We start from the raw sequence: 25,452 nt of genomic DNA, 5'->3' as shown, positions 1-25,452 counted from the left end.
ATTTGATTATCCTGTTTAAATTTAACATTTTAAAATTTAGACGTACGGCATGGCAACAGGCCCTTCTGACACATAGACTCATGCCACCCAAATACACCCTATTAACACCCGTTTTATGTTTTGAAGGGCGTGAGGAAACTGAAGTACCCGGAGGAATCCCACATAGATACAGGGAGGACATTGTAACTCCTTACCCACAGTGCAGGATTCAAACCCAGGTTGCTGGGGCTAAGCTAATTATGAGCATCATCTCAGCTTCATCTCTCCAGCCCAAGGAAATTCTTAGTGGGGATCATATGTACAAATTAGGAATTAGCCTTATTGGTGGAGACCAGAAGAGGAAGATGAACTTTAAGAAATAAACAGCAGGTATTGGATAATTCTGTGGCTTTTCTTTATTCCGCAATGCTCGGTTGTTCATTTAATAACTACATTGTGTTGTCTTTTCATTTGTAGAACTGTATGTGATTGTTTACAAATTATGGGCAAGAGGAAAAAAAATTACTAGAATATTCAGCAATGACCATCTAGCCTGTGTTCCTTCAGAGTTGATTTCATCTGCTGCTTTAAAACTGCAGAAGAGGCCACAGAACTCTACTGGTTTCACTGAACTTCCAACAAAGTTAAGAAATGAGGTGGAAGAATCCCCAAGAGGATTACCTACAGTTGTGGTTGCAATCTGTGCTGTTTTGGAGCACCATGCTCTGTCACAATCACTCAAGTCCCACCACTGAGAGCAGTAGAGTGTTCCAGAGTCATCGAAAGCATCAAGTCAAACTCTTGCTCTTCTGCAGAGACACGAGAGACTTCAGATGCTGTAATCTGCTGCAATTTTTTTTAATCCACCTGGAGGAACTCTGCAGCTTAGGCAGTCCTGAAGCAGGGTCTCATCTTGCAATTTTAATCATCCCTCTGCCCTCCACAGATGCTGCCTGACCTGCTGAGTGTCTCCAAAAAGTTTGTATTCTACGTGAATAACTGGACAATGCTTGGCATCAGTGGAGTGACATTTTTCTGTGCTCAGCTTCAGAACAGTTCCTTTGTTGCAGGTCTAACTTCACAATTCTTCTTGCACTCCAGATTACAGTTGAGTAAGGTCAAGGAATCCACGGTACTAATCAAGGTGGGACAATATGGAATGACTGGAAAATTTCATCAGACACGAATGCTTATTTCTCACACTGGATTCAGGAAGGATTTTGATTGGGAATGGTGAGATTAAATTGGAGCCATGCTATTGCAAACCACTGAGGCCAAAAGGAAGGAATATTGCAACTCATAATCTCTGACTTCTCCAAACCAACTTAGAAACATCACACCACACAACATTATGACCAGGCTCAGAAATGTACCCCATAATATTCAAAAGATGTTAATATAAAAGTCTTGTTCCATGATTTCAGCAACTCTTTTCGGTCTGCCTAATAAAATGAAGTCTCTTTCTCTCCCTCTCTCTCTCTTCTCCTTGATCACCCACTTATATACATGTCAAGGCAGCTGCAAAGGTCCCAGCTCTGTAAGTGATGTCCGAATGTGATGCCATCCATGACTGCACAGGGCTCTGTGGCTTAGAGTCAATGAGGTCAGTACTGTGGACTGAAAGATGCTGAGAATGGCTCCCAACTTGGCCCATCAATGCCTTGCTTTGGGAGTTGTCCTGGGCTGTAAGAAATCAATAAACATAGTTAGCAAGGTGACACACTAAACACACACAAACACGGATAGACTCTCAAACACACACAAAGCACAGATACACAAATATTTTATTTTCATCACATTGCTTTTTGAGCTCAGTTTGTCAGCTTTTGCAATGGTCAAGAGACACTCCCAGGTCATACACAGTATCCCCAGAATGGAAGGCAATGCTCCCTTCATCTAGATCTCCGAGGAAAGTGCAGCAGGGGATAAATCCAAGATAAAACTCTTTGCAAATTGCGGCAATAGGCACCCACAGCTGAGGTATTAAACAAGTTAAATGAAGAAGAATCTCCTTCTACTCTACTTCAACAAGGTGTCTGGCCCCAAACTTTCAACTACATGCCTTGATATTCTGCCATTTGTCATGCTGCATGGGGGAAATCGCCAACGGGCAAAGATTGCCAGATTTTTGAGTCAATGAAATGGTAATGAGGACACACCGTGGTGCATTTTGCCTCACAGTGTTAAAGAACCCAGTTTACATCCTGACCTTGGGTGCTGAGCTGGGATATATACAAGCTCTCCCCATGGCTGCATGGGTTTCCTCCAAGAGCTCTGGTTACCTTCCACACATGTATGGATTGGTAGGTTAATTGGATGCTGTTACTTATCCCTTGTGTGTATGAATTGTTAGAATGTGGGGTTGGTGATGTAAATGTGGGGAGAATGCATTATGGTCATTAGAGGAAGGATGTAGAACCTATGGAGAGGGATCAGAGGAGATTTACCAGCTGTATTAGAGATACAGATGGATAAGAGAATGTATATTATGAGAGTTAACAGAGAACATGTCTTATGAGAGTCAACAGAATTAAGGCTTTTCTCTTTAGAGCAAAGGAGGATGAAAGGGGATTTAATAGAGGAATACACGATTATGAGAGGCTTAGACAGGGTGCATAGCCCATACCTTTTTCCTGAGGCGAGAGTATCCAGAGGAGAGGGGAAGAAAGTTTAGGGAAGCAGTCAGGGCTACTTTTTTTTTTAAAAACACAAAATAGTGGGTACCTGGAATGCATTGCCAGGAGTGGTGGTGGAGGCTAGTACAGAGGGTTATTCAAAAAGCTCTTGGATGCAGGAAAAATAGAGGATTATTGGTGTGAGGTAGGGAAGATTTAGTTTGTCGTGTAGGTTTATATAGGTTGGGACAACATCGTGGGCCGAAGGGCCTGTACTGAGCTGTAATGTTCTATGTTCTAATAAAATTAAGAGATCAACATTATATTAGTCTCTTAGAGTGGCTCATGGTTGGCACAAACTCGATAGATTGAAGGGCCTGTTTCTATGCTGTGCCATTCTACGACATCATAGCATCCTTAAACTCATTTCACGTTGCACGAAAGCAGAAATGTTCTTGCCCAGCAAAGTGGAATTATTAACTCATGTTTTGAAAATGAAATCCAACCCATTCACAGAAGCAACTTGCCATCACTTCCAAACATTAGGTGGTCAATTAAACACCGTAACCATTGAATGTTTCAGCGATGTGGCATGTAACAAATATTTGGATCCTGGACCATGACCGAGCTTCCAACTTGCCTTCCCCTTCCCTGAATAAGTAGGAGACTGGCCAGTGATTCAAAAGCTTGTAGCTTATAATTTGAAAAAGCATGGCTCCTGTACAGTGGCAAAGGATGGGGAAAATAACTCCATAATGCCCACACTGAAGCTCTCTCGTCAGTCAATACAAGAATAGCATTGATGGATCTATGTTGACACCTATAATACAAGCTGTACTACTCTCCCAGCAGAAGAAACACATTGCTGTAGGACTAAACACAGAAGCTGTGACCAAAACAGTAAATTCATTTAATTAATAATGTTCATGGTTTTACAAAGTGCAAATGACCTCCTGAAAAACAATTATGCATTCTGCTAAATTTATTTGGGTAAAAAAAATGCCAAGCAACTCTTAAGGTGGCTTTAAAACAGATCAACAAAGTTTCAGGTTAGGAATGCATTGCCTAAAGCAGCCATTCCCAACCTATATTTGGCTGTGGCCCACTTAGGATTCTCATCAAAATTTATGGCCCTCTTCCCTGTAAAGCAGTCACGTTTAGTTGGTTTCTTCTATAATTCTTTCCTACCGACTACATAAAAAACATTAAAAATATTTTATGATTTTGGTCCATGACCCTCTTAAATATGTTGTGGCCTTCAAGGGGTGGGGGCATATGACCCCTGGTGAGAATGGTTAGAAGGGTTGTGAACTGCTGAACATGGGAAGGGAGGAAATCACAGTGTTATCACTGCTGTCAGTCAGGGGGTCCCTTGTGACGTCATTCAGTGACATTACTTGGAAGATTAGTCAGTGAGCAATTCCTAGAAACTGAGGGGAGAGAAAGTAATTTATGAAAATAGAGCTTAGAGCCATTTCCATGGAAACAATTGAGAAAGTTTGTATAGCTGTTCCAGCCTTGACAACATGTCATCCACCTTTTGTTTTAACATGACCTATTCTCCACCAGCAGCCTTCGAACTTCTTGCATCAAACAGCACATGCACAAAAGCAGGTCAAAAGCACAGAGTAGCCAGTACTGGATCCCTGTAGCTTTATCAATCCATCATTCCGGGACAGTTTGCTCCAAGTCTAAGCCTTATGCCACTTTCTCTGCTTACCTCATATCGGGATTTAGACATATACTGACAATGGTTATCAATTTCGTTCCACTCACATACCACCTGAAGTAATCCCTTACTAACCATGGGGAAGGATCCCATGGTCTTTTGTGGTTAGTAAGGGATTACTTATGGTGGTATGCGGGTGGAAAAAAAAGGTTGTCAACCACTTTATTATCATCTACCTTAATTGAATGAATATTCATTTGAGTTCTGCAATATAAATGATGAACTGCTTCTGCTATTTGAGCAATATAGCTGCATTGTCTGGCCAGGCATGACAAAATGCAAACATCTAATGCAGACTGACAGATTGGCAGATGTAAAGTTGGATAAACAGGAAAACTGATACGCAGACCCTGACTATCCCTGGGCTAGGAAGGAGAGATTGCAGCCAGCATTTGTTCTTCAATACAAATTTCTGTGACGATAGTATTGAGTTTCACTGTGATGTCTTCTCCAATCATCTGCAACCTGCTGACACTGGGGGCTAAATTCGATCATCCTGGAAAATGCTAACTTTAATCATAATGTGTAGCTAACCCCTCCCCCTACCTCCCCCTACCTCCCCCCCCCCCCCCCCACCCCCCCAACTGTTGACTACAACTCAGTCGTACAGTGGTTTTATTTTCCCTATTCATTGCAATGTTTTCAGCTTCCATTTACTTTTGCCTAAGCAACTGCACCAACAGGAACCCAAATTTGTGGGTAACTGCCTCTAATTAAAGATGACCCACAATGCTAAAAGTTAATCAGGACCAATGAGTGCAGAGGTGTTCTTTGGTTGAATCAGATATTGTGGGCTGGGTTTTTTTTCTCTTTAGAACAACAGAGAATATAAGATGTCCTACTAGAGGTGTATATGATTTTTTGAGGCTTAACTTTGGTGGGGGGGGAGGGGGGGTCCTGCCAACACCTTTTTTTCCCCAGGGCAGCAATGGCCAATACCAAAGGACATCTGTTTAAGGTGAGCAGACATCATTGGGAGGGATTTTACACATTAGGGACATTTAAAAGATTCTTGGATCAGCACATGGGTGTAAAGAAAATGGAGGGTTGTGGGCTTTGGAAGGGAAGGGGGTGGCAGAGGATTAGATTAATGGTCAGTAAGTTTATGTAGGTCAGCATAATAGCATGGACCAAAGTGCTGCACTTGTTCAATGGTGAAGCTGTTGCAATAGGGAATGCCCAAATATTGCTTTTGGACTTAGCACCAGAGATCTTGGTAGAGGAAGCACATAGCTGTGGAGATGTCCTGCAACTCCAAGCAGCTATATGAAGGCATTAATACAGGTTCAGAGGAGATGGTGGCCACTGCTAGAAGTCAAGCCCTGAGAGTGATGATGCAATGGTGCAAGAAGAGTGCAGTGCCCCCACAACGGTCAGGATCAGCGCTCCAAATTATTTGTTGTACTGGAATGATGCGGAAACATCATTCATTACTTTGACCAGCCATTGCCAATGTGGTTCTTGTCCTTCCCTGAGGTGGTGGATTTCATTAACAACATCCCGTTGAAGTGGAAGCATCACAATTCTTTTCCTGAGATTCGGCAAGGAGAAATGTTTCCTCAGCACCACGATTCGATGGGAACTTCACTGCTCTACTTTCCTGAACCTGCTTGGGTTCTCTTCTGCTCTGCACACCTCTGCCTATGTTCACTGCAATTCTGCGCACAAAGAGAATGCCTAATAATGCATTCATGGGGCAGGTGCATTGTAAATAAGGTGAAGGGCAGCAAGAAATAATTTAACATCTATCGCATTGACCTCTGCAATTTAAAACTGCTACAGAAACTACGAAGCACTGTAGAAACGTGATAACCCAGATGGAAATCAACCAAAAACATCTCTAAATAACTGATGATCTTATTAACAGTATTAATCCTAACTAATAGTCAAATCAGAATTGAACCTTGGTTCCTGGAGCTTAGAGACCACATCAATGATTGCCATGACTCCATGCCATTCCTTCCACCTTGGTTGACATCATGATCATGCCTAATCTGTATACTTCAGGCAGGCGTTCAATCCCCACATACTCACTGAACCCATGGTACACTTTGTGCTAATTTGAACTCTGTAGACCAGTGGTTCTCAACCTTTTTCATACCACTTTAAGTATTGCCTATGCCTTAGATGCTCTGTGATTAGTAAGGGATTAGTTAAGGTGGTATGTAGGTGAAAAGAAAAAAATTGAAATCCACTGTTTATAATTGCACCTAATTGATTCGTTATGTGCTCAGTTTCAGAACTCCAAAGGAAATGGGCCAACAATAATTTTTCTCAAGCAAAATATTTCAGTAACAATTGGGTCTTGGGGAGTGATTCTCAACCTCCCCACCCACATACCACCCTGAGCAATCCCTTACTAGTCACAGAGCACCGATGGCATAGGGATTACTTAAAGCGGTATGTGAGTGGAAAGAAAAAGGTTGAAAACCACTGGTCTCAATGGTGGGTGCCGCAAAGCTTAATTTCTACCCCTTGAGTAACGTAACTTACAGGCTGAATGGACAGATGGTTCGACATGTTGATGTGCTGGCTGTACCCATTGATCTCTACCTCAGGAAGAATCATCAACATTTAGAGAAGATGAGAGCAAGTGGAAGAAGCAACAAACAGCAAAACCATCTGGCACCACTATGCCACTTTCCACTCACCAGAACACAAGTATTTGATTATCCTATGGAGGCTCATCCCTAGCATTCATCAGCCTGTCATTAGATAGAAAGAATAATTTATGTTTTCCCCAAAAAAGGCACTGTTATGAGTCAGACAAATATTTTAGCATTGAAAAGGACAAACTGTTCTTGGCTTTATCCTTTGAAACAACATTACCTAACAGAACAATTTGTCCTACTGAAGGATTTTTCCCCCATTCTCACACTGAGGTGGTGAGGAATTTCAACTACATGAGGGCGTCAGGGCAGTAATTCATTCAGCTTGATACTTCTCCTGGATTGTGAAATGGACTTAAATGTAATTGGCTTTCCTGCTTAGAATCAAAGGGTTGCAGGTTCATGCCCTGTTTATAAAATTCATGTGTACAGTCCAACACTTGGGTAAATTACCCATTCTTAAGAACAGAATAAAATAGGAGCAGGAGAAGGGCATGGTCTCTCAAGTTTGCCTTATCATTTAATGTGGACATGGTTGACCTGCTCTAGACCTCAATCTTTTTAATGTCAGGTCCTCAATTCTAATTTTCCCTCAATCTTCAGATCTATCAAAAATGCATCTCCCTCCTCCTTAACTGCCTCCAGTGATCTGGTCTCTACAACCCACTGTGACAAAGAATTCCAGAAATTCACCTGCACCTATCTTTTTAAATGCCCTTAGTTTAAGACTCTCCCACCACTGGAAACATTGCAACATCTACCATCTCTGTGTGTTTTAGTCAAATTTTGTGGGCCAATTTTTAGGGTTAAATTTAGGGGAGTTGACTATTACATGCATACTACTTTGACCGCGATAGATACCTCCATCATTCAGGGTGTCAGGAGCATGGATAGGCAGGTGGCGGGATCCTAAATGAGAGTCTGCAACTGGGGCATTGGGACCTTAGATGGGCAGGTGGCGGGGGCATCGGCAACTTGGATGGGCAGGTGGCCAGTGCCTAGGCAAGCGTATATGGTCGGGGTGTAGGAAGCTTAGATGGGCGGACAGCCAGGGCCTAGGCAAGAGTCCACGGATGGGTCATCAGGAGCTTGGATGAACAGGTGGTAGGGGCATCAGGAGCTCGAATGAGTGGGCACCAAGGACAAAAAGAAATAGGGGGATTGACTTTTACGTAGTATCAACTATTACACACATAGGGTACAAAGGATCTCAAGTGGTTCAATAAGATGATCCCTCTCTCTCTTCTAATCTCCAAAGTTAACCATTGGATGAGATGAAAAATCAAACCCACTACTGGTGCTATCGTGGAGCACCTCTAAACAAGATTCCCATTCATGTGCATGATGGATTTGAAGAAACTAGTGGCTACAAATAAGATAGAGTAAAACCAAAAGTCTACAGACACCATGATTGAAGTAAAAACACAATGCTGGGGAAACTCAGCTGGTCAAACAGTGCCCTTGTGGTGAAAGGCATTTGCATAGATGTATGGACTGGCCAGCCTGAACCTACCTGATCTTCCCTAACCCCTCCCCGGATTTCCCAATAAAAGCTGGTGTTCCTGGACTTGCCTCCATTTGCTCCTGCACCTGGAACCTGGCCAAGTAGTGTATCAGTAATGCTTAGGCTTTTGGTAATTAAAGCCGTTTAATCACTCCATCATGTCGACATGATTATTGTGTGCTCCACAGTCCTTTTACTAGTAAAGATATATAATGAATATTTCAGGCTTGAGAACTTAATCAATGTATGAACAAAATGTGTGCAGGTTTCCGAACAAAATGCAAAAGAGGACATAAGGTTCACTGTTTAACCTGCTGAGTTTCTTCAGCATTGAGTTTTTGCTACAAGAAATATGACAGAGCAAGTTTTAGACTGTGATCCCACTTTTGCCCTGCTCTCCTTTCTTTAGTTTCAGTAATTTTTGTGTCCGGGACAGCATTCCATACAATTATGGTTTAAGAGTTTGCAGCTCAGGACACTTGCAAAACCACCATTGCTGCTGATCTCACCACGCTGCAAATGCTGAAAGGCCGAACTACCAATGTGGCATCTCTGTCGATGGAGGTTCATACAAACCTGAAGGTGGTTAGAGTGATTTGCATTCTGACACCTCGTTCCCCTCCATTTCTCCTAAGTTGCACAAATAGAGGGAAGTCCTGATGATCAGAGCCATTGTTAAATGATGGCAGGAACGCAGCAAAAAATTAGCATGAAGAATTGGTAAATGATATTTCCCAGTGATTACCGGTAATTGGAATCACCTTTAATTGTAGCTCCACTCGTTTCTAGTAGGTTAATAAAACTGAAGATCATTCATGATTGATAAACTGGGGCCAAGTGAGATATTGGATAGCAGTAATAAAAAGCAATTTGCAAAAAAAAAGCATGGATAAACACTTCCAGGAGCTCATCCGATCTCAAGCCATTGGCACGTATCTGAATAACATAAAGAAACAGGGAGCATAGATTTAAGTTTTATGTCAAAGTGTTATCATTCTGATTTGTGACTTACAATTACTATTTTATTTTGCTCTCTGAACTCATTGGCTGAAAAAAATAGCAGAGACAAGCACCCTTTGCCAAATTTTAAAAGTACACAACAACCACCTGACAAGCCAGATCTAGTATGAGTAGAAATCTAAAGTGGGAATAGCATAAGGTTCATTTTTGGCTAACACAGACATAAATGGGTAAACATCTGTTTTATGTTCCATGAATTTCTATTATTCTATGAAGAACATTAATTGTAGGGTGTGAGATATACATTAGACAGAAGAGTGGTGCACATATGCCAATAAAAGTATTAGGAATACCAAGGGTATAGTATCTTAAGTAAAAGATTACCTGAAATGACCTGGTACAGACTCTCCAATACACCTCATTCAGTGGGCTAGGATTCTGCATATGAGACTTAATTTGCAAGGAATTAACTTAACAGAATAATTGCACTGTCACCTTTCTAGTAATAGCAGCCTGTAGCACTGAAAATACTGCAAATGTGAGAAACAAACTATTGGAGGAATTAAACAGGTCAAGCAGCATCTGGGGAGAGAAATGGAGGGGCGAGATTTTGGGTCCAAACCCTTCATCAAAACTAACGATGTCAAGACGAGTCTTGAAGTAGGCTTTCGACCTAAAACATGGACTCATTTCCCACCACAGATGCTGCTCCACTCATTGAGTTCTTTTGGCCATGTGATTTTTGCCCGTAGCACTGTTGTTCTTCACTTTGCATGTACACCAGTGGAATAGAATTGTATATTCTTTTGCAGTATTGGTAGCTCACTAGCTTTCCCTTTTGTTATGCACTGGTCTCTGTGAATTTTGCATACCATTGACAGTTAAATAACAAATAGGGCGATAGGGCGATGTTATGGAGAGCGAAGCATTATATGCAAGAAAATGCAATTGACAAGAGCAATAGAAAAGGGAATGCTGCAGAAAACCAGAAATACAGGAGGAATTTGAAATGTAATTGAGGAAGGAGCGTGATGGAAAGGTCTGCTACAGAGAGGAATGTTGTTGTGTTTCTGTGGCAAAAGCCAGGTGTACTGCAGCACAGTACTCTTTATAATATTCAACTCACAAAAGAAGGGAGTGGTGCAGCAGGGAGTGTTATGGCATAATGTTCTCTTTAAGATTTCCTTTGTAATTGATGGTAAGAAAGAGCTCGCCGTAAATTAGATGGATGGGAGTTGCAAGCTACAATGCAGCATTACACAGATCCTGTTGGAGTGTAATATGGATAAGTGATCCAAGAAATAAAATTGGAATACTTTATTAATGCTGAGAGGATGGGAACCATGGAAGAGGAGAGCGATTTGTGTGACCTGATGCATGGCTGTGTAAAAACATCCATGAATAAAAAAAGGTGGTCAAGTTGAAGGTTTTTTTTCTTATCTGAACAGGACGACAGTGGGAAATCAAGGAGATGCAGCTTCATTTATACAAAGTATTAGTCATAGCCACTGGAGTAAGGCATAGAGGTCTAGTTCCTGAGTGAGGACAAGTTTGCATTGGGGCTTGAGTAATACACAAATGTGCTGGAGAAGCTCAGCAGGTTAGGAATCAACCATAGGAACCAAAGGGTAACCGTCATTTCAGGCCTGAGCCCTTCAACAGGTCTAAGAACAAAAGCCAGGAGCACTCCCTATTCTTCTCCTCCTTCACCCCACCCCCCCCCCCAACCCTTCCCCTCACCTTTTTATTCAGGCACCTGCCTGTTTATGCTTATGTCTGACAAAGGGCTCAAGCTAGAAACAGTCACCCTTCACTGGATGCTGTGTGACCTGCTGAGTTTCTCTTACACGCTTGTGTTTTGCACTCATCCCGGCATCTGCAAACTTTCTTATTTAATAGTATTGAGGCCCGCACAGCTTAGATTCACACAAATGATACAAGATCTAAAGGATTATTCTTCGAGGAGAGGCTGCATAAACTTTACTTGTATTCCATTAAAAAAATCAATGGGCTCTATAAATGAGCGGTTTAAAATGAGAAGTGGTTTTGTTCGGTTGCATACTGTTTCTTCAGGATGGAAATCCAGAACAAAATGGTGCTATTAAAATTAGAGCTTGGAGTAAAATTAGGGCATGTTCTGATGACATAAATAGAGGTGTAGTAATCTGGAGTTAGCATTTGAAGTTGGGCTTTCACCAGCACAAGTCCCACCAAAAGAAAATGCGTCAGGTTTACACAGAGCTTGAAAGTCTGGTTTTATCCACCTTTCGAGCACAGTGTGAAAGAATCACAAGGAGGGTTGAGGGGATTCTAGACTTACCCATCTTCGAACCACCTGGGTGGGTAGTCTCAGTGGGGGAGCGTATTTGACTCAGGAGTCAGCTTTTTTTGGATCTGTGTCAACAAGCAGGCGAGCTTCCAGAGACAGGTCATGTATATGGCAATAACATGGCTTTTCAGTATAAAAAGAGCTAGCGACTTCTCCAGCCTCAATTACCCCTCCCACCCCCCCCCCCCCCCCACCATCCCATCTCTCTGTCCTTATCTCCTTTCTTCTACCTCTTTCTCTCTCTCTCTCTCTTTTTTTGCCTTCCCCTCAGCATTCACAGAGCCATCCCCTCCCCCAATCATTTCCCACCTTATCTCTCCTGTCCTACTAGCCATATTCAATTATCATCTTTTGGCTATTGGCCTGTGTTCCTTCCCCTGCCCTTTCTTCCCTCTTTCCCAGCCTTTTATTCAGGCGCTTGCCAACTTTTTGCTCATACCTTGAAGAAGGGCTCAGGCTCGAAACATTGGTTCTACATCTATACCTCTTGTGGACTCTGCGAGACCTGCTGAGTTCCTCCAGCATTTTTGTGTTTTTACTACAATCACAGGGTCTGCAGACTTTCAAGTTTCACATTCTTGGATGTCCTGACAGAAACTAGGTAGAAATGTGAGGAGAAGTCTGGATGTGGTGGGCGAACTGAAATGATCAGATGGAAGGAAATAAAACACCCGAGCTGCTCTTGCCTTACTTCAAAACTTGACTGAACATGATGCAGGTAAGACAAGCACAAAAGCTGCCAACACTGGAATCCTGGGCAGATCTGATAGCATCCATGGGTAGAAATGGTCAGTCACAATTTCAGGTCTTGATCCTTTATCAAGACTAATGAGACTGGGATGATATTACCGACGTGAAAAGGAAAAGAAGCTCGGGGAGGGGCGCAGAGATGATAGGTCATAAGGTGTGAAGTGGAGAGGCCGTTAGAGGGAGAGACCACAAGGAAAGAAGTTAAGAGAGGGAAAATAAATAAGCACAAAATTAAGTGAAGAAGAAATGGAAACAGTAAAATCAGATGGGGGCTGCGGGTTATGTAAAATTTGGAAGATCAATGTTCATCCCAGTAGGTTTAAGAATGGCCAAGCTGTTCCTCAAGTGTACATTTGGTCCCTCCTGACAATGGACAAGACCAAGAACAGAAATGTCATTGTAGGAATGATTGGGGGTGTTAAAATAGTGGACTACTGGAAGCTTAACTTTAGACCTACAGGCAGAGCAAGTATACTGAGTGCATTAGGTTAGGTTGAAAAACGTCCATGTAAAGATCTGCATCACCCAGAAAGTCTCTTTGTGACCCTGGGTGGAGGTGAGGGAGGAGATGCAGGGACAGGTTTTGCATTTTTTGCGATTATAGTAAGAGGTGCCTGAATGGGTGGAAGGGTAGGTTGGGAGTGAAAAATGCACCAGGGAATCTCAGAGAGAAAGGTAAAGTAATATAATGGAAAGGTAATGAAAACAATAGCAGAGCCAACGTATCAGTAAAATGTTTGAAGTCAGCTTGCACTGAAGATCAGGAGATATCAGGATATGTCCCTCAGTAATGTACAATGTTTATGACAATAAACTCATGATCATGTACTGGACTGGCTGCTACAAGGAAGACTGTCATTGCCTCTGCCTACTGTACTCACATGCATGACAATAAACTCTCAGTCACGCAGAATTGCCTGAAGCCCTTGGTGTTGGGCCTAGCCACCTGCGTATGATGTTCTGTATTAAATACTTATATGAGGGTGAGGGTAAGCAATCCATGTGTCTTGGGTGCTCCTTCATTCTCCAGTTTGGTCCTCCAAATTCCCGCAAGAAAGCTTCCAATACTTGTCATCAAACCAAATAGGTCATTACGAGGGGAGGCAGAGCTTGTGAATTACAACTGGAAGAATGATATTCCACTTCTCTTTGAGATGCTCAGTGTTTGCTGAACAGTCTTTATTGAAAAATCTCAGTACTGCTTTTGGGAATCCACTACATGAAGATCACATCAGCCAGTCTGCCCTTAAAGAGCATCCATTTGCCTCAATAAGTTTGATCCTCATTGAGCATTTCAGTATTAGCAGCTGAGATCAAATGAGGTTTCCACTCACACTCATCTTACTTACATTAGTATAAATTATCTTTCTCTTTCTTATCTTTGGCTTGGCTTCGCGGACGAAGATTTATGGAGGGGGTAAAAAGTCCACGTCAGCTGCAGGCTCGTTTGTGGCTGACAAGTCCGATGCGGGACAGGCAGACACGGTTGCAGCGGTTGCAGGGGAAAATTGGTTGGTTGGGGTTGGGTGCTGGGTTTTTCCTCCTTTGCCTTTTGTCAGTGAGGTGGGCTCTGCGGTCTTCTTCAAAGGAGGCTGCTGCCCGCCAAACTGTGAGGCGCCAAGATGCACGGTTTGAGGCGTTATCAGCCCACTGGCGGTGGTCAATGTGGCAGGCACCAAGAGATTTCTTTAGGCAGTCCTTGTACCTTTTCTTTGGTGCACCTCTGTCACGGTGGCCAGTGGAGAGCTCGCCATATAACACGATCTTGGGAAGGCGATGGTCCTCCATTCTGGAGACGTGACCCATCCAGCGCAGCTGGAACTTCAGCAGCATGGACTCGATGCTGTTGACCTCTGCCATCTCGAGTACTTTGACGTTAGGGATGAAAGCGCTCCAATGGATGTTGAGGATGGAGCGGAGACAACGCTGGTGGAAGCGTTCTAGGAGCCGTAGGTGGTGCCGGTAGAGGACCCATGATTCGGAGCCGAACAGGAGTGTGGGTATGACAACGGCTCTGTATACGCTTATCCTTGTGAGGTTCAATAAACCACTTAAAAACTGCAGTATGAGGATCCCATCATAAGGCTCTTGGTCTGATTTTTTGATCTTGCAAGCCATGCAGGACAGTTTTGTTTATTGCATTTGAGCACCTTATGCAAGCAGAGCTTTTATCCAGGAGGCATGCAAGGCATAATAATTCAAACAATGGCAGTGCCTCACATGGCTACTTGAGCAATAAGTAACAGTGTGAGATGGCTGACCAAATTGCTTGTAAAAATGTACTTTCAAACACGACAACTGCATGCAATAAACTAGCATCATTAACTCTCCTCACTTTTAAATTATAACTTTTTCTCACTCAATGGAGAAAACCTTTGATTTTTGTCAAAAACTTGAGTTTTTCCCCAATAAATTGGGGAACAGCCCAACCCCCAATCCGATTCCATCACATTTAAGTATATACAACACTATCTAGCCAAGAGCAATATAATAAATTATGGGACTAACAGAGAATCCGTTGGGAAGTTGACATCTAATGAAATGAAGGCTCAATTCCCGAAGGAGTTAGACTTGGATGAAGATACTTCATAACTAATGAGCACAGAACAGTTACCAGAAGCAATAGAATCAGGCCCACTGGCTCGGCAAACTTCATTTGCAATTTTTGTTTCATTCTCATTTGCTCCTCCAGATTAAACTATCACCAGAACATTTGGTTACCTCGCAGCCCCAGAGCCTCGCATCATTTACAGCAGTCTCTCGTTTACTAATTTGGTTGGAGATTTGTACGTTTTACACGGGTGCACCAATGCACCACGCATCCTTCAACACACTTCTCCACACTCTCTGCAATGAACAAGCCAGTTTACTCTTTATCCTAGGGTATAAACAGATACTCCACAGTTCCACCACAAATAATGGTCACCCAGCCAAATCAAGAGAAACTTCACAAGCATTTATTCAGTTACAGAGCAGGTAATTCTTTCCCTGCAACAACACCATCCGCCAAACATAAGAGGAGTAGATTCTAGCTGCTCAGCCCAATTCTGTCTGAGACTTGTGGAACATGATCTCAATCTGTGGAGTGGAAATGATCCTATTCCATGAGAATTTAAATCAGTGGTTAACGTAACTCATGCACTGAACTTTGATTGCTGAGTTTTTGCTCTGTGCCCATCTCAAAAACAAGACTATTGTTCCTTGTACTGTTGGACATAAGGTGTCTTTTTATTACTTCTTTATCAATACTGATATGTGGGCCCTGCTACTTAAGCAAGGTATAACTCTCCAGCTTCTACCTGAATGTAGTGTAATCATGTTGGGTTCCCTCCTACCCACAACTTTCTCTGTTGGTTCTTCCCTCCCTTTCCAGGACCCAATTATTCTCTTCCCCTTCCTCTATCTGCTTCCCACCCACTGCCAATACCAATTCAAATTGCTGTTAAAAAAAATCAAGACTGGGCATTAGAGCTACTCAGTGAGGCAATAACAGGGCAAGACAGTGGATTAAACCTCTTCTTTTTACCATGAATCCTCAGGTGATGCAATGAACTGGCCATTCCCACTGGTTACTACCATCCCCCCCCCCTTGTGCTGCACGTCAGTTACTCTTCAGAGGGGTTAAGGTGACAGAAAAAAAAACAAATCACTGTGCACAGAAACATTAATCAAAAATTTGTTGTTTCCAACACCAACATTCTACCCCTGATCTCTTAACAGCCTTCTATTAAGATGGAAAGGTCACCACAGGTGAAACTCTGTCTGAGTCAAAGGGTGCCTGAACCTCTGTTGCAATTATCGAACAGGCTGCCAATATTTGAGAAAGGAGTGTTGCCAGTGAAGAAGCTTGGCTTATAACTGTGACAAATATTCATGGTTTTGGGAGAAACTAACTCACGCACAAGCAAAGCACACTACAACTAAGTAGCACACATTATCCAACATTGAAGGAAATGTTATTGTAAATGCCACTGCAATTCTGTTTTTGTTTCAGCACTTCGAAAGCTATTTAGCTAAAGAAAGAATTAGCGAACTTAGAGACACTAACATGGAAACAGACCCTCAGCCCTTGAGACTATACCAACCATCAAGCACCCACTTACACTGATCTCATTGTATTCTGCCTTCTTTCCATCAATTTGTTCCAGGTTCTACTGCTCACCTGGGGGAAGTTGAAGTGGCCCATTAGCCTTAAGTGGAAATATTTTAAAAGGGGAAAATCAATCAGTGATAAATATAAACTGAATTCTACGCTCTCTATGGAAAAAAAGTGACTGTCAGAGGTTTTTGCCTCAGGTGAGCCACACTGAATTTACATTTCAAAGGTTCCTGGGAGGGCTGATATATAGGTCTAGGTGTTACAACCCTTGATGTTTCAGTATTGGTTAGATTAATCCTTTGATTAATGCTGCAGCTGGCCAGAAGGTCAAGTGGTTAGAGGCTGAGTCCTGGATGACTCCAAACCTGTAGCATAACTTTTGACAAAGTATTGGTAGAAGTTCATTGACCTCGCTTTTTTTATGTCCTGTTGTAACAATTTAAAATGGAAAGTAAAACTAGTGGAATTGGAGCAGAATACAAACTTCTGGTGAAACATAGCAGGTTGAGCAGCAACCACGGAGGCAAAGGGATATTCAAAATTTCATGTGTATCAACCTAAAATATCAAATATCCCTTTGCCGCAACAGATGCTGCTTGACCCCCTTGAGTTCTTCCAGCAGTTTGTTTTTGTTTGAGATTCCAAAATCTGCAGTCTCTTGGATCAATTCAAACCAATCTCATCAGTATTACCAATGGGTGAGTTTAAGTTACATTTATTTCCCACCTTTCATTGGATTTCTTTGAAACTTCTGCAATTAAAACTTCATAAAAGATGATCCAGCAAAAGCAAAAATTTCTGCTTGACTGCAGTCCACTTGGTTTACTTGTAGCCTTACAAAAACTATTCCTTTTAACCACAATTTGGGCAAGTGTCCATCTGTCTGAAATTGATTCTTAAAGAGAACAAATTCAAATTCACACTCAGACTCGACGCCAGACTCGACGCCTTTTCCTTTCAGTTTCCCAGTATGACACTGGGATAGTACAGATCTATCACCAATATATATAGTGTATATAGTTACAGTATCTAGACTGTGCTTACAGCGATTGGCTGAGAGCTTAGCCACGCCTACTGTCTGGGCCTTAAAGGGTTGTGTCCCTAGCCAGGTCGGATCATTCCGGACTGGTCGGCCACCTGTGAAGAGCTCCTGTCTTTTGGTAATAAAAGCCTTGGTTTGGATCAACAAGTCTTTGATTCTTTCGACGAGCTCTACAGACATATCTGCAGCTCTTGTAATGACAGGGACGCCCCCAGATGGGAGCGCATCAGAGAGCAGTACACTGCAATGTGATTCATCAGTAACTAAGAAAACAATGCATTGTGAAATCAAATGGATTGCACAAAACCACTGAGGAAAAAAAAAGAGAAAACTCTCAGCCTTTTTTGTGAATGCCATCAACTATACACCATGTTTCCCTTCCATGCCACAGCTGATCAGGATGGGATTGTCTACGGTTGATTACTCCAGCTTTGCAAGACCTATACTGACATAAAAACCTTCCGGCATCTGCACACTTTAGGGTCAATTTCCAATGCCCTCATCTGGCATGAGTAATATGGCAATAGCCTTCAAATGAGGGTGGGAAGACTGGCTGCCCTGTTCACACCTGACAGTGCTGGAGACTCCAGGGACTGAATGCTAGGAATCCAAAGAGCTTGCTTCCTACAGCCCATATCACAAGCATAACTCCAAATACCACTTTAGAATTATCATTGTTTACAAGTAAAAATAACAGAAAATAGAAATCTACAGCACAATACAGGCCTTTGGCCCAAAATATTGTTTCAACCAAATAACCTACTTTAACAATTGCCTGGACTATCCCTGCTGCATAACCCTCAATTGTCCTCAGTTCCATGTACCTATCTAATGGTCTCTTAAAAGATCCTACTGTACCTGCCTCCACCACCATTGCTGGCAACACATTCCATTTGAAAAATGTAAAAAAATTCCCCATGTACTTAATCCCAAGCACTTTAAAACTATGCCCCCTCGGGTTAGCATTTTCGACCCGGAGGGGATAAAAAGCCTCTGGCCATCCATATGATCAATGTTTCTCATCATCTTAATTACTTCTAGCAGGTAACAGTTCCATTATTGTCACATAATACCACACTTAGAATGTGCCATACATGAACATTTTTAACTTTGTCTATCGTAAGGTCAGTGCCCCTTACAGAAATGAGCCCCCAGCGAGGAACAAACTTGCAACTCTTGGTTTACAAAACCAATGCTCTAACCAATGAGGTATTGATGCTTCACCCCTCATCCTCCATCGCTAGAAGACCAAGTTCACTTAAATCTTCTACACTCTCTCCATAGCATCCACATCTTCCTGCAGTGATGTGAGCAGAACTGAGCACAATATTCCAATTGAGGTCTCACTAATGCCTTCTATAGCTAAGAGTTGGATTTGAAAATCAATGTTTCTCCCTGGCTGGAATGTGTCATGTCATTTGCTGTGAAGGTACCAATACAATGATAGGTGTGCCTGGTATTTCACTTCCAAAAGTAAGTAATGCATAGCTGCTATTACATTGTGGGTTTAAGTGAAACTCTCTCAAGTGATGATCAGGACTGGATTTTCCCAGATGAAGAACTTGCAAAGGAGAATAGTGTTCCCTGAGAGGGCAGAAGGTAGAGAGAAAAGTAACTTGAAGAGATGTCATTTGTCATTGTATTCAGGTCTGGCAGCTCATTAGTGAAGAGGAGGTAGCAGATTTAATGTGAAGCTGTAATAAAATAAAATTTTCAAAAACTGAATTTATGGGACATCATTTGCTTCCTTCCTGGGCCTATTTTATCCTTAAATCATTGAGTGTAATGGGTATAACAGAGACTTGCAGTGAGATAGGGATTATCAGAAGGTCATAGACTGAATGGGGACACATCAGAGAGTGTTACACTAAAGCTTGTGGAGTAAATTGATGACTTTTACAGTGAGCAAGGTGTTACATGAAGTGCATCTGTGAGGTGGAATATACCAAGAAAACAATGATTATCCAAATATTTTTTAAAGTAGCCAATGTAGGGCTTATTGACATCAGTTACAGTGAAGCCGATGTCCTGCATCTCAATGAATAACCATGAGCACTGATGGTAATTCAGTGATACAGCGAAAGGTATATTGTGAGGTTTAGAGAGAGAGCTTCAGTGAAGGACATGGGTACGTCAGAGGGTTACAGCGTGAGTTATGAATATTTCAGATGCCTTAATAAAGAAAGTTACAAGTAATCAGAGAAAGTTAGGGGGAATGAAGGAGACAAGTGGGATTGCTACAGGGAGGAATGAAGGTATTTCCATGTGTGCTCCGATGAAGGTTATGGGTACATAAGTGAGTATTACAATTAATAGTGCATCATGGAGTGCTAAAGAAGAGTGTGAGCAGAACAAAGAACATGGAGTTAACTCCCACCACTGGTTATTGCCATAATTTTGTATCTGCTTTGGTCCTTCCTCTGACCTTGAGCGAGTATTTTTTTTCCCCAATCACAGTGCCAACGCCATTGTATCATACTTGCCCAATAGAAGATGTCTTTAAAATATTCCCTTCACAGATTTTGCTCTCTCAGCACACTCTTTCTTCTTACTGCATCTCAGAGGAGGTCTGTACACCAGATCCCAAAGAAATTTGCAGAATGCACAACATTGCAAGGAAGACAAAAGTATTAAAAATGCAATACATAGACATTGGCTTTCAGTCCTGATGAAATATTTCATAATGTGGTGATATGAGAAAATCTACAGAGTTGGGGTTCATTCACTCTTCCTCAGATAGTGATTTTTTTGGGGGGGGGTGAAGTTTAGGCAATATTCAGATAGTCCAAGCAGAGAAAGTGGATATGAAAATTATCACAAACCTTCATCCCTCTCCTCTTTAAGCTCCAAACCATGTCATATATCCATTTGCAATGGGGCTAAAGAACAAGAAATGCTATTAATGTTTGGATTAGGAGTCGGGAAGTCATGATATTCCCCCATATATTAATGTTATAGTTCTGTAGCGAAGGACTTGGAAAAGGCAGCACTTATTCGAAAAACAATCCGATGTGTTCCTGGAATCAAATGTGGAAGGTAGAGGTTATTAAATTGGAATAGAAAGTACTGGGATTGAAATTAAACCGCTGCCTGCCTGATTTATTGCAGACTGCACACACAATTTATGCCCTGTGCTCCTTAACATGATTTCAGTGCCCAAGATGCACTCATTATACTGTTTCTGGACTTAGAGGGTATCCACTGGGTCCAATAATGGTCAACACAAGTTAATCCTGATTGAAGTCAATCTGCTCTTCTTAAAGGGGAAATGCTTGTGCTTTCAATGAACATAAAAGACCATGTGTGACTGTACTTGAAAGCAATTTCACCAATTTTTATTTAATAAGCTGGAAGCCCTGGTTCAAAAACTAAAGGGAAAGTGAGAGGTTTTTTTTTAATTAAATTTACATTTTACTTCTGGCATGATAGAAGCCAATTCCAGCCATTTTTTTAAAAAATAGATTTTATTCACAATAACTTACAAAAGGAAAACTGTTCAGAGTTTATTCCCACCTTTACTTTCATATCTATACATTCCAGTCATGGTGCCTTGTTACATTCAATTCCATTTACTCCATTGCCACCGCTGGGGCACTTCGTTGCTTCTCCCCTCGATTATTTGCGGGACTTCCCCTCGGTTTCAACCCCTCAATGCCCGACAATGGGAGGGCCCTAGAGTGCAGTCTTTCCCCAGAGCGCCATGTACTGGCTGCACCAAGCCTCAGTGCATCCCTCAGCATGTACTCCTGAAGCCTGGAATATAGCAGGTGACAGCATTCCCTCATTAACATCTCCATGTACTGAAAAACCAACAGGATTCAGGCAGACCAAATTTCACCCAAATTAACCTACAAACCCTTTTAATTTGGAGGGTGGGTGGAAAACGGACCACCTGGGGAAAACCCACGCAGACATGGATGAATGTACAAACTCCTTACAGACAGCGCTGGATTCAAACGTGGGTCACTGGCACTGTAACAGTGTTGTCCATACAGAAAGGCAGGAAGATTTCCATACAGTGAGGAGATTGTCCCTTGGACATTGACTCATAGTCCAAGAAGTTAATGACCAAACAGATGCAATAAAGCCCAAGAAAAAGACATTTTTGTACCTCACACAAGGATGTGCAACACATCCCCAACATCATCAATGAACATTATCCACCATTAAGGACTTGGACCTAAATGGTGGATGTGCTCAAACGATGTCAAAAGGATCTTCTGCCAAGAACTCTTTTCTCCTGGTCCTTTTTCCTACACTTCCTTCTTTTGACAAGTCACATTTCTCTGCAGGCCCCTCTTATCCACCTCCTCCTTGTGTTGAATACCTAGAGGAACCAAAACTGTAGGTAAGGGTGGAATTGATGCAGGCTCAAGCAAAACTCTGTCAAAAGCTATGGCGTTCCCTTATGTGATTTCCAAAGCAATATCTGACTGTGTGAATAAACCAAACTCTCCTTCGAATCAATTACCAGCAAGGTCCTTGTACAACAGTGGTAGAGTGCATGCACCTGATGTTTCACTCTAGATTCTCCAGACAGGAGGCCTTAATGGATCATAGTGCAGTAGCTTGGCAGTGGAGCCATCAAATCAATGTCATATGATAATTGACATCCCAATCTGTTCTCCCTACATATTTGCGATGGCATGAGTGACACGTAGGTTACCGTGCTGTCTGTTCCCTTTGACAAACAACTTACTTTAAAAATGGATGCTCACAACTGACACAAAATTGAATACAAGGCAGTGCCCTGAAAAAGATGATGTGAGAAAACCCAATCTCACAGCTGCTTTCACTCTCTAAATTTAAATATTCTTGAATTAATATATCTTCTATCTCACCTTCTCCTGTGAAGAACTTTGGGAATTTTCTTCCTCCATTGTCCACACTCCATCCCGACCCAAACATTTATAAAATCAAGCATACCATGCCAATAGCTTTCCACAAAATGAAGGAATGTATTTTTGAAGCTTTGGTGAGATTTTGATAAACAATAGCGGGTGTGCCAAGAATTATTCTGCTTGGATCCAGATCTGTACTGTGTGTTTGTATAAAACACAGCAATGTGGAATATTTGTACCACAGCCCAATAATCATTCACCGCAATCTAGCCTAAATCAAAAGTATTATTCAATATGAATGTGATCTTTCACAGGAGAGTTGTTTTTTGAGAGAAAGGAACAGCATGCAACTAAGTGCAAAACACAATTACTGGGAAACCAATCTTGGAACATTTTCAAGAATTGGTTTTTGGGGGTGTGTCTCCCTATATCTGCACTGCCTCTGTTGTAAGGAGGTTAAGACAAGTATCTGCATATTTGAATATACCAGCACCCATTTCCATACATCTGCAAACTTAAAAACATGAAAACAAAAATATCAGAAAGAATCAGCAGGTCAGGCAGCTTCTGTAGGTAGGGAAAGGGAGCTAATGTTCCATGTCAAAGATCCTTCATCTGAACTGGAAAAGTGAAATATACAAGCTGGTCTTAGTTGTGGGTAGAGAGAGGAAGGAATGGTCAGGTCAAAGGGAAGATTTCTGATTTGGAGAGATTAGGTTGCCATGTCATTGAATCCATCTGGTCTAGAGATTAATGAGATTAATTCGAGGAAGACAAACAAAGAGACATGTGAAGGCTGTGAAATATAATCAGAGCTGCTCCAGAGAAGTAAAACCACAGGAAAATGTTGAAAATTACTATTTTTTTTCCAGATATTTACAAGTCAGACATTTTGTTCAGTCCAAGCCCACAGATTTGTGAAATAAACATTCTGGATTTATATTTTAACTTTCAATTTTCTCATAGAGGCTCAATTTCAATTATTTATAATAATTTGATGGACTTGAGAAGAGCTTCACTCGTTAAGCGCAAGAGTGATTGGGAACATGACTTGGATTTGTCAGTTCCAGGTGAGGACTGGGACACTGTACTAAATCTGATTAATGAGTCCTTCTTCTGTGCACAAAATTGTTTGTTTCAATTCAAAGCAGTGCATAGAGTACATATTTCAAAAGTTGTTACCTCGGTTTTACTCTGATATCGATCCATTATGCGGTAAGTGTAAAATGTTTGAGGCTTCATTGATCCATATGTTTTGGGCTTGCCCTATTTTAGAAGATTTTTGGACTTTCTTTCCCCAACTTTATCAGTCATTTTTTTAAAGGTTAAATTAGAACCCTGACCCTTTAATTCCTCTATTTGCTTTTCTCAAGAAGAGGAAATATTATTGACCATCTCAGAAGCGAATTGTAGCTTTTACCTCATTGATAGCTCGACACGCAATTTTGATGAAATGGAAAGCTAATGCTCCACCTACTCATACATAATGAGTTCAGGAGGTCATGTCCTTCCTAAGTTTAGAAAAATAAAATCAGATACAAAGATGTAAATTTTTACAAGACATGAGGTTCATTCATGGATTACTACCATCATTTAAAGAATGAAGGTGTTTGGATCCTCCAGAGCAGTGCTGTCTGGTCTCTGAATGACATCCTTCATTTCTTATGCATATTAGATATGCAAGCTTGCCTTGTTTAGAGGGAGGGGTTTGATTATTGGGGAGGGGGCATTCATATTTTGCTTTTTTTTTCTTTTGAAATATTTTGATAAAATGGGTTTAAAAAGGGTGCACAAAATTTATACCATGTATGACTAAGGTACTATTTGAGATGTACACATTATCTGTCGTTTCTTATTATTCACTACTTAATAAAGATATTTTAAAAAGAAAAAAAAAGATCAAATCTCTAGTAACTGTCTGGAGATTTCAAAAATCTGAGTTAATATTGATAACCTTGGAACAGTAACCCTGATAGAGAAAATAAATCACCAAACATTTTTGACACACAATCAACACACCCTGTCATTGGATCAAGCTATGTTTCCCTGAATCCTTGCGTGTCAGACTGAGTTTGTGAAGATCCCAGTGTGTTGAGGAATGTACTTATAGATCTCTGCGGATCAGAGTGTATCTCTTAAAATCTCTCTATGTCAATGTGAGTCATTGGAGATACCCGGTGTTAGGCTCTTATCTATCTAGCTCTCAGTGTGTCTTGAGATCTTTCAATATCAGAGTAGTTCTCTGTAGATCTCTGTGTGTATCATAGTGTGACTCTGGAGTTCATTGCTTGTAGAAAAGTTACTGGAGGTCTCGGTAGGATTGGCTGCATCTATATCGATCTGTCTGTCGGGGGTTGTCCCTCAATTGGATGTTTACCCGTGTTAAAAATTACCAGCTGACCCAATCATGGTCAATACACATCAGACCTTAGCAGTGACATGTAATTTAGTCCATATACGACCTGACCTGACCCAAAGGTCTAGAAATAATTGATGTGTTATGCTGTACATACAGGACACCCTGAACAAAAGACACAACAGGTAAAATTAAGCACATCATCCTGACCTGGACCCACATTGCATGATACTATTTCAACTCGGTAGTTTTAGTAGAACATAAAACTGACACAAATCCAACCTGTATTACCAGGCTTAGATGAAGCAGCCAGTCTTTACTCTGGATCCATATGTGTTTGGGTTTGTTTCTGTGGGTCTCTTGCTTCTGAGAATTTTTCTTTCTTGATCTCTGCATGTTAGGGCAAGTCACTTTCCACGCAGGGCAATAAAGGTTGGTTTTGCAAACTCTGCCCATAGTCCGTCATTTAATAGACAGTACATTTGTGTGTTGCATTGGTTGTGTCAGTACTTGGTGTACATTAATGTTTAACTCTTTTACTGCTTCATCAATGTTTTCTGAGGTGCTTTTTACCTCATTTAACACACCACTTTCAGAATTAATTTGCTCATGACACTATTTCCCAGTGATACGGTGAAC

At 41.5% G+C, this 25,452-nt stretch overlaps 1 protein-coding gene across 1 annotated transcript in view; it reads right to left on the bottom strand.

The window, feature by feature from the left end:
• Positions 1-370: 370 nt before the first annotated feature.
• Positions 371-25,452, bottom strand: part of LOC138761167 (transcriptional activator MN1-like) — a 151,007-nt gene continuing 125,925 nt past the window's right edge. The window contains exon 2 of the mRNA XM_069932875.1: positions 371-1,662. Coding sequence (XP_069788976.1) covers positions 1,478-1,662 — 185 coding nt within the window. The 3' untranslated portion in view covers positions 371-1,477. The remainder of the gene's footprint in view (positions 1,663-25,452) is intronic.

Source organism: Narcine bancroftii, chromosome 4 (assembly GCF_036971445.1).
Source record: "Narcine bancroftii isolate sNarBan1 chromosome 4, sNarBan1.hap1, whole genome shotgun sequence".
Classification (NCBI taxonomy): domain Eukaryota; kingdom Metazoa; phylum Chordata; class Chondrichthyes; order Torpediniformes; family Narcinidae; genus Narcine; species Narcine bancroftii.
Note: the sequence above shows the minus strand (reverse complement) of the source record. Positions and strands in the feature narration are given on the sequence as shown.